This window comes from Triturus cristatus, chromosome 1_2 (assembly GCF_964204655.1).
Source record: "Triturus cristatus chromosome 1_2, aTriCri1.1, whole genome shotgun sequence".
NCBI classification, from domain to species: Eukaryota; Metazoa; Chordata; class Amphibia; order Caudata; family Salamandridae; genus Triturus; species Triturus cristatus.
The window spans coordinates 1107707329-1107717891 of NC_140580.1; the positions used below are offsets into that span (position 1 = coordinate 1107707329).

Sequence of the window (10563 nt, forward strand, 5' to 3'; positions counted from 1 at the left end):
TGTTTTACAAAATCTTTAGCCTGTTTTAAAAGTTTGTTACTAACTTAACAGAACGGTGTTAATGTTTGTGGACCATTCATTCTGAAGCTTACATTTAAAAAAGTTAATAATTAGAATAAGGGTTTTCGGATGATGAATAGTTTTATGTGAATAAAATATTGACTTATTCTACTTGTGTTATTGCATTTGAGTTTTCCAAAATAACCGCGACCAATCACTGCATTAAAGAGAAAAATGTATATCACAAATGAACAGACCTTGTAAACACAACCCCTTTCACCTAGAAACAAAACAACAAGAATCACAGAGCTGGGGAACAGCAGACAGCTGCTGGGGAGCAGCAGACAGCTTCTGGACTTTCTGTGCCTATTTTCATAACAATACCTTAATATTGCAGCAATAACAGGACCGCCGTGGCCTTCTCTGGACTTCCCATAGATTGCAAAATGAAAATGAATATATGTTTGACATTTCTATATTTATATATTCCTGAAAGCTTCTATAATTAAATAATGATGGTCTTATGCTCACAAATGTAAGCATTTATGTTAGGCAGTATCCTAAGAAAATTAATATGATTAAACAATTATTTTCTAAAAATTAAAATAATATTGACTATTTAATTAGTGTGACCCGTAAAAGAAGTTGTCTCTTAGTACTTCAAGTAATAGTTGTCACCATTACCGAATTCATGGTTTATCAGGCCGAGCAGGTTGAAGAGGTGGGTCAGGCCTGTGAGTATCGGAATTCGCGACATACCGCTTACAGACACACACATCATGTTAACCAAATCTTAACCCGCTGAGTTATCTTATACAGGACAATGTGACATCTAAGGTGTTGCCAATGCCTAGATATTGGACGCTTTTGCTGTGTTAGTAAAACAGAACTCTCAGGACTGGAAGTTTGTTGATATGTGTCAGGCATCACTCATATTAATAGTCGTCACTCAACTGAAAAAAAAGATGGTCACATCGCAGGATTACAACAGTTTCCTTCATCTTTCTGGAATTTAGGAAACACAAACTGGGGGTTCACAGAAAATGTAAAACTAAGAAAGAGTTAAAGTACGAATTCTTTAGTAGAGCTTGCTGAAGGTAGCTTCCTGTTCAGGAGATGATGTTAGAATATGTACATTGTGACGTGTGTGCATGCAGTCCGTAACCAGTCGCCTACTATATATGTCACATTGGTATATTAAGATTTCCAGCTCTGCATTGTGAAGAGGCGATATGACACCTTTGCAAAGAGAGTGAATCCCTGGTTACATTATACAGATGCATAACTGTCTTCAGTCGCCAGACCCGACGTGGACTAGCGCAACGGGCGCGAGTTCTTGCGTATCTCAGGAAATGTGAAAGATCTGCCTTGGTATTGACCAATCTCCTCTTTTTACTCTAGCCTTGAGCTGCAACGAAAACGATGGCGACCACATGGACAGAGACCAGTCGTACTCCTCAAGTCAGAAAACAAAACGCATGCGGACCTCTTTCAAACACCACCAGTTGCGGACTATGAAGTCTTACTTTGCCATCAACCACAACCCTGATGCCAAGGACTTGAAGCAGTTAGCGCAGAAGACGGGGCTCACCAAAAGAGTTCTACAGGTGGGTAAAAAAAGACAACAATGTACAGTACCTGCTGCATTGCACACTTGGTCTCAGTCTATTACTTTCCAACTGCGTTGGCGCATAACAAACCAAACATACTACAACAAACCTTCACAAAATGTGGCAATCTGTTGGCCGAGGTAATGATATGGTATTTGGTACAATGCATCTTAAACTCAACAAACCACCTAAGAACAGTCCAGGGTTTTGTTTTCCAAAATATCCACAGAGAATTCACATAAGAAAGTAAAATGTAAATCTAATGAATTTCACAGGCTATGATTTGCATATTTTTGGCTATCGTGAAACAGTTTTAGTTGCTATGTATACCAGCCAGGCATTTACTTTCACGAGCCATGACGCAGAACGCCTATCAGACGTAGTCCACTCAATCTCTCACAGTCATTTGTTGAATATAAACAACTTCCCCCTGGATTTACTGCATTGTCGATGTGTCAAGGGCACCACTTTATGTGATGTCAGTTCCTCTTGAATTCACTCCTCTGTCACTGTGGGAAGGCCCGCACCATGTGTGATGTCACTTCCGCCTGCCCTCCCTACTATGTCGACCTGTTGGGGAAGGTCAGCACCCTGCATGATGTCACTTCCTTTTGACTTAACCACTCAGTCACTGTGTAAAGGATAGCACCCTGTATGATGCAATTTCCTCTTGACTTCATCACTCTGGCACTGTTGGAAGGACATCAACATGTGTGATGTCACCTCCTCGTGACTTTTCTGCTCTGTCACTGTGCCCAACACTTTGTGTGATGCTACTTGCTCCTGACTTGCCGACTCTGTCTGTCTGTTGGGGAAAGACAGCACCCCGGATGATGTCACTTCCTCTTGACTTCACCATGACCGTCACTGTGTGAAGTACGTCTCCATGTGTTATGTCACTTCCTTTTGACTTTCCTACTCTGCAACTGTGGACAGGACAGCACTTTGTGTGTTATCACTTCCTCCTGGCTTCACCCAGCTCACACTATGGGAAGGATGACGTCAGCTCCTCCTGACTTCACTATCACTGTGGTAAGAACGGCACCCTGGGTGATGTCATTTCCTCCTGGTGTCACTGTGCTGCTACTAAAGGAAGGGCAACACACTCTGGGTCTCTTTGCTTCGCTCTGACAACTTTCTGTGGCACTCACCTGACAGCATCAGCATTGCATTGTCTACTAACGATTAGAAATGTAAAGAAATACCAAAATGTTAAAGAAAATATACAGAACCAACTACACTTTCAGCTGGAAAACAGTTATTTTACCATGAGTGCTGCACCTTCCTTCACTTTCTTGTGTCTTAGCTTTACACTCTTCCTACGACTTTTACTCACTTATACAAATTACACAGGAATCCACACTCGAGTTTAGGCAGGGTTCACTTTAGCGAGTTGACTAGGATGCCCTGACTCAAGGTAAACATTATGCATTATTTAGTTATGAAACATTTCTCCAAAGTTAGTGGAAAACATAAGGGAAAGTTGATGTAAAGTGTCAAGTCTGACGCTAGCAATATTGTAGTAAAGAACATATGGGCCCTCATGCCAACAAGGCCCTCCCGTTGTCCAGCCGGGGAGTAAAAACAGCTGAAATTGGGGTGCAGTGGACTCTTGACACCCCTTTGCCCCGGGCTGCAAGAGAGCAGCAGCTGGTGCTATTTCGAACTTACGTGGAAAACCGGTATTTTAGCAGTTTCTAAAGTCTAGGCCATCTAAATTTCGGCAGAGCTACGAACCGAAGCTCAAGCAGATGAAATAATTTGCCAAGATTCACACAGCTTGCTAAAGCAGAGAAACCGGGATTAATACCCAGGTGGTCTGGATTCTCAGTCATGCAAGGTAATATTGATCTCTTGAAGGGGAGCACATGTCCATAAATAAAACAAAGAGTGCTAGAAAGGAGCAGTGGGTCCACCCATATATCCTGCCAATTTCCCGGCCTGCTGCACCCCTGTAAACTCTGCTCATCCGCCAGCGTTGTCTTTGTTCTCACACTCGAGGGGCGAAGAGTTTTCTCAATTAGTGCCGAAGCACTCGAGGCGTGTGGAGCTGATGCCCGCTGAAAGCCGCCTCTCGTTGCTAAAAGCTTTCGGCACCTATGATGACGCGCGTTTCCGGTCCAAGTTTGGCTCTGCCATTGGCAGCAGCTCTTGAGCAAGTGCAGATGTCTTACAAGGCCCCGCCCATCAGAAAAGTGACAGGTTACAGAGGACACACAGATGGCTACTACTTGGCAAGCGTGAATGAAAACCGCACACTGTAAAATAATTGTCTTCCCTCTCAGTAGCACAGCGAGGCTGTGAGCTCCTCTCTGCAGAGAGGCACGGTTGGCTTCCAGACAAGTGGAAGAGGACTGGTGCAGTCTGTGTGGGAAATGTGTGGATTAGAAACCACACACTTGGCAGAGAGAAATTAAAATAAAGATTGGAAGCTGGGAGGTGACAGCTATCAGATGTACCAATTTCCCATCAAAATGCAGGGCTTTGGATACAAAAACAAATGGATTTCCTAAGATGATAAAAACAATTTTAAAAAAAAGAGTGATGACTCAAACTCTCAAAAGCAAGCATTGTCAACTTTTTGTATTTGTTTAAATAGTTTTTACACAGCATAAGCACACCACATAAAAGTAATACTTAACAAATATTGTGCTATGCACTTTTAAATTGAAAATGTCATACTTTTACACTCATGTTAGATTTCATTTAGAATATATTTATAAAATTCCTGCCTACGTTGACAACTTCTAAATCACTCTTGTTCATTATCGTTAGAAATACGTCTTGCTCATATTTTTGGTAGAATTCATCGGTATACATAATATGTAATACAGTGTGGATGACATTATATACATGAAATATAGGCGAATAAAAAAGATCTGGTCAGGTGAAAAAACAACCCCATGGTGCAAAATAAAAAAAAACACTCACACATGAATATATGACAAAAGATATTGTAAAACAGCATTTTAAAGTTTCAAATAAAAAACGTGAAAAGAATGCTCTCGAGTTTTGAAAAAACACATCGCAGACAAGCATACACACTACACTTAATAAACAATGAAAAATACAGCTGCACGGACAGAATACAACTTCAACCCCGCGTGTTTCACAGTGAACGTATGGGTTTGCTCCTTTGTCACATTCATAACAACATCTATATAATACCCTGTTTTAATACATAGTTTTCACCAAAGCCCTATCACAAAGCATATTTTTACATAATATTACCAGCATTGGGGTTTGTTTTGGAAAACATAAAAAAGCCTACCATCCACTCGAAGCCACCCTGCCAGTATTGAACACTTTTGCCGGAAGTGTTCCCGCCATGTTGGTGGAAGTACTTCCTGTGAGAATTCTCCAGTGTACAGGGATAGCCCTTTGAGTTTTTTTGATGGTATAGACCTGGCTGGCTGCTGGTGCCCAGGCCCTTCAGTTTTTACATCGCAGAATGTTTACCTTCTGCAATTATCCAGAGTCAAGTGGCCTCCTTAATATATGAGCCCCCCAAGTGCCCCTACAGGTGGGCAATTGTGCGTTTTCCACCCCTGCAGCCGATTTCTTCCTGTCTGAGAATGTGCTAGAATGTTTCCTGAGCGTTTCCTGCACGGTGGAGACGTTTATCACAAGTTGCAAAATAAATCCAGTATTTTACCCAAAGAACAGACTGGTTAGTAAAGTGAAGTGATCAGTTCTTACTGACATAAGAAATATTTGCCATCCAGATTGTTCCACAACAGACCTACTCACATCCTTGGTCTTGGAGCTCAGACATGGGCGAGAATATGCTGAGTTTAGCTACAGGTAGACACAATAAGCCTAATTTTAATAATTATCTTTCCTACATCTCCGGTTTTGCACATTTTCACAGCTGTACCAGAGATTATCTTGAAATTTAGGAAACAACACAATGATTGGATTTCCTAAATGGAACACAAATAACACATCTGGTATGTTTGTAGTAACTGCATCCAAAGTTCTTCAGATGGATATTCAATGAATATTGTCGGATGAATTGGGCAGTCTTTATACCAACCTGGGAGCATGAAAGGTCCCCCCTCGATTTAACTGCATAACCAAGAGGTTATGCGCCACATGTTCTCCCTCGCCAGTTTTGACTCACATGGTAATGCAGGAAACCACTTTCAACTGGGAATATACCAACTGCGGAAGGTTCAGGGAAAACTGTGTCACATACTTGTGCGTATGCTCCGTTCACTTAAATGAACACTTTACTCATTTTCCCAAGTCACCAACATTTTTTGAGTTACATGCATAAATAATGAAAAGGTATTTGTGTCGCATAGACAGTGAGTGTGCAAGAGGGACTCCTTGTGGAGAGAAATCTTGCATCTCCAGGGGCCCTCATCCGGATGACAGTGTGCATGAACTTACAGCACACGGAGGTTCTACCTGCACCATGTTTGCCAGGTAGTACCTGGAGGCGTTTGCGCTGGGAATATTGCAACATTCAGAGTTTTGCATCTTGGAACAGAAGTAACCATGTGCTATTACTGCGTTAGCCTCCATTTCAAGGACTGAAACTTTGAATGGGGGGAAAAGGCTGTACCTCATGCCAAGGTGTTGGTATTTACCAAGTGTGTTATTTTGTCAACAAGAACGTGCCGCTAAAAATGATGGCTGGCCTTAATGAGTCAGAGCCATGTCAGACTTTCATGATATTGACAAGAAATACATCTATATACAACAAATCCAATGGAAATCCTTTTCATAGCTAGAGATGAGCGCACCTTAAATTCCTAATCCTGAGGTAAGTTTGAGAAGGATTTATCAACTGCTATGCTATTCCTACAGGCACAGCAACATAACTGTATCTTCATCTGTTACCATGCTGCAATTTTCTGAGTTCATGAAATTTTTTTGTTACATTACCATCTCATCATTCTGTACAATACAGTGAAACCATCTGTGACTTGCTGGCATTCGTCTGCTTAAGGAATAGATGAGTGGATGCATAAAAATAATATAGCCCTTCACAGATTTATCGGCGTTGTACCGATACAGCTTCACAGTGGGTGATCAGCTGAAAAAGCCTCTCATAAGCTGCTATCTTGTGGTTCGACTGCTCAAGTAATGTTTGATATTGCAGAACGTCTTTGACTTTGTTACTGATGTCAATTCATGCAATTTGTAGCAAGTTATATTTCCACAACAGATGACTGGTATGCTAACCATTATGTTTTTCTCACCTTCCCCAGGTTTGGTTCCAAAATGCACGAGCTAAATTTAGACGGAATCTTTTACGCCAAGAAAACACAGGAGTTGATAAAACCTCAGATTCAACACTTCAAGCAGGGACGCCATCAGGCCCGGCTTCGGATATTTCCAATGCCTCAATGAGTCCATCCAGCACCCCAACCACTTTGACAGACTTGACTAACCCTACTATGCCAACTGTGACATCTGTCTTGACCTCTGTACCGGGAGGTCTTGAGGTTCATGAATCGAGAAGTCCTTCACAAACAACTCTAACGAATCTTTTCTGATGACCTGTTTTCAATAATTTCTTTAAAAAAGAAATTATTTTAGTCAAATTCCAAGTGTATTTTAATAGAGGCTTTGGACAATGGACTAACTAAATTTCGGAACCATCTCGGAAACAGAAGGAAAACTTTTTGTTCTGGTATTACGATAATCGACTGAAGAATTACTTGGAAATTTTATCTTCAACACAACATTTGTGTAACTGTACAGTTTTGTGGACTGAGCAAGGGAAAGAACCATTAATTTAAGTTGGCTGAGGCTTCTGTATTTTCAAAGACTGCCATGTGCCTTATACACTGTCTTATCTACATCTTTCAATTTAAATGTCCATTTCTTCTCTGTATATTTATGACCGGAGCAAAGTTATTGCAAGTTTCTTACTTTGAATAGTCCTAAACCCTCCATTGTTTGCATCACTGTTTCAAACTTTTCAGAGGAAAGTTTGCTCTAATACCTTCATTTGTCCACCCTAGCCAGAAATAAAACCACTTATGGCAACCGTTTGAAGAAATGCACTTAAATCTAGTGTTAATTCCATTATCCAAATAGGCCTGGCTTGATTTATTAGGGCTCTCATAAGGCCCAAAGGCTCCAATGTATCTTGAAATTTAACTGGAAGACTGGAAGTGGCAGTAAAATGCACTTACGCCTTAGGATCACTGTCATCATCGGTGAAGCCCATAATGTACAAAAGGGAATAAAAATCGTCGATTTAGGCTGGAGTTGCGTATGCTATGGAAGCACATCTGATGCTTGTTTTGGGGAAAACCTCTGAAAGAAAAATTACAATATGATCACTACCAACCTCCATTATATTATTAAAGTATAAACCCTTGAAGTATAAGCATTTAGAAATCTGTTGTCAGTGCCCCAAGATTGTTTGGTGAAGAAAAGTTTAAGCGAGCATCTGAAAGTCCAATATTGCTGTTGTCTGCCTCTATGTAGAAAAACATCCTTTTAACATTGAACACCAAGATACAGAAATAACAAATACAATCAAACTAAAATGAAATAGAGAAAGACACCTTTTTCCCTAGCTAGTTTAATTTATGACCTTGATAAACAAATCCAGAAAAACAATGTTGTATTAATATATGGCCTCCCGTGTTGTTTTAATGTATTGGTTGATTTTTTGAAGCTATAAACCAGGCAAGAATTTATTGGTAATAGATACTAATAAAATGGCTGTTACTTCAACATGCTTGCTTTTTTCTGTTGAATTCTTTTTCTAGTAGTTGAAATTCAACTTAGCACAACATGTCATTTTTAATCATTTATGAGAAAACGTGTGACAATACCTATACCTCAGCCAGTTATAGACAGTAGAGCTAATGACTATATTCAGTAATTTAAAAATGTGTGCAGTGTGGAAACGTTTGGACCACTTATATGAAGATTTATTTAACATTGCCGCTAAGATATGTTGCCTGAAAAACAAGAGAATTGTTAGTCAATCGTTTTACCCTCTCCGCAATATCACTTCCATCTTTATAAAAGGGTTCATCCTTTTAAAACACTCTAGACAGTGTTTTATTGTGTATACGCAATTCAACTGTCTGAAGTATCTGTATTTTGGGATGCTTGTAGATTTGGTTTATATTATTAGAACCGATAAAAAATATTTTTGAAATTATTAACTGTATGTTTTGACTTTGCAAATGTGTTAAAGATCAGGTAAAATGTAAATTTTGGGAAAGTAATAGAAAAACAATGTCATATAAGTGCGGCAAGAGAAATTCAGATACTTTCTATTCTTAAGAATTTGATACACTTCAAGTTTTAAAGATCTTTATCAATCTCCATAAGATATGTTCTCCTCTGTCTTGGCTTTGAGATGTGCCTTGTTCATTTGACAATTCATCTGGTGTTTCAAGCACTGTGGAAAGGTTTACAGTTGAGCAGAGTCCTTTATTTAATCTGAGAGAAAAGAGAATGCCTCGTAAGCAAGATAGGGATTGATATCAAGGAATAGCTCTTGCATGATAGGCACATTCGTCTTATCCCATGCAAGCATAGGTAATGAATTCTCTATCTTTGATGGAAGCTGCACAACTGGTCAACCTTCAGGAGCAATATGGTAAAATAATTTAGATGGGATATACAAACATAGCATTATAAATATGTATAATGCATGGTATTGACCAAAGGCTCAAAAGGAAAATTTAAAATATCATTCTTAGTAACCATAATACTAAGATAGTGATCTAGATTTATAATATATTGAAGATGGCGGGATGGTGGCTGTTCTAAGCAACAGTACCTTTATTTCTTTAAACAAAATACTAAGGGCCTGATTCACAAAGGTAAAGGTAAAGGACCTGAAGTCTAAGTTTAGACCTAAAGTCTAACATTACTACTAGTAACGTTAGACTTTTGGCCTACGTTTAGACCAAAAGTCTAACTTAGACCAAAAGTCTTACTTTAGTAGTAGTAAAGTTAGACTTTTGGTCTAAGTTAGACGTTTGATCTAAACTTATATCAAAAGTCTAACTTTAGAAGTAGTAAAGTTAGACTTTTGGTCTAAGTTAGACTTTTGGTCTAAACTTAGACCAAAAGTCTAACTTTACTAGTAGTAAAGTTAGACTTTAGGTCTAAACATAGACTTTTGGTCTAAGTTTACCTTTGTGAATGAGGCCCTAAGCATCTCAAAATGGATATTTCTACTGAATCTGTTCTCAACTGAAGCATGTACAGTAATATATTACAAGGATTTCAAAGATGAGTAAACATTAGAAAAACAATGTACTACTGCATACCTTCTGCTTAATAAACTGTTACTCAGATAGGGAAATACCTTTAGAATTATTAATTTGAGAACCTAACACTCCGAATAATATGACACATTATGTCGGAGAACAGTATGCTCAATTATTAGGTAAGTACATGAAAAAAGTCTACATATCAACCATGCACATTTGTGTCTCTGTGTGTTTTGTTTTATTTGTACAGACTTTTGTGTATCACTAGCAATATTCATACATATATACGTACAAGTCTGACCTAAGTTTACAATCACATAAAAAGTCAAATTGCACTAACTTGCAGTCCAACCTTAATTATATATAAAGTGGCAAATGTTTGTATTGAACACAGACGCACACAAAGACTGATAAAGATTTCTTTCATGTCCACATATGAATGATGTATTTCTGGGTTGATGTTACTCCTGGGTGAAACCAATTCATGCAAACCATAGCATTCAATTTCTTGGAAAAGTGAGAGGTTTTTGCAGAAATTTGAAATATTTTGGGAGTTGCTGTAAAAAAGACTACCTGGTGCTGCCACTTGTGTCATTGAGTTCAATCTACCCGTGCTTCACCACCCTGGAGTCACACCAATGTGCCGCTTAAAGGAGTTAGAAGCGGCATGGATTCCCTCTAATCAGGTATTTTCTGTTGGGAAAAAAGTAAATGAAAGTTTGGCAGACAGGTACATAATGGATATCCTG

The 10563-nt window shown here is 39.1% G+C and overlaps 1 protein-coding gene across 2 annotated transcripts in view; it reads left to right on the top strand.

Annotated features, from left to right (window-relative positions):
• Window positions 1-8752, top strand: part of LHX2 (LIM homeobox 2) — a 204092-nt gene extending 195340 nt beyond the window's left edge. For both annotated transcript variants that reach the window (XM_085613743.1, XM_085613742.1), the window contains exons 4-5: window positions 1402-1607; window positions 6830-8752. In XM_085613743.1, the coding sequence (XP_085469869.1) occupies window positions 1402-1607; window positions 6830-7117 (494 nt within the window). In that variant the 3' untranslated portion in view covers window positions 7118-8752. The remainder of the gene's footprint in view (window positions 1-1401; window positions 1608-6829) is intronic.
• The last annotated feature ends 1811 nt before the right edge of the window (window positions 8753-10563 follow it).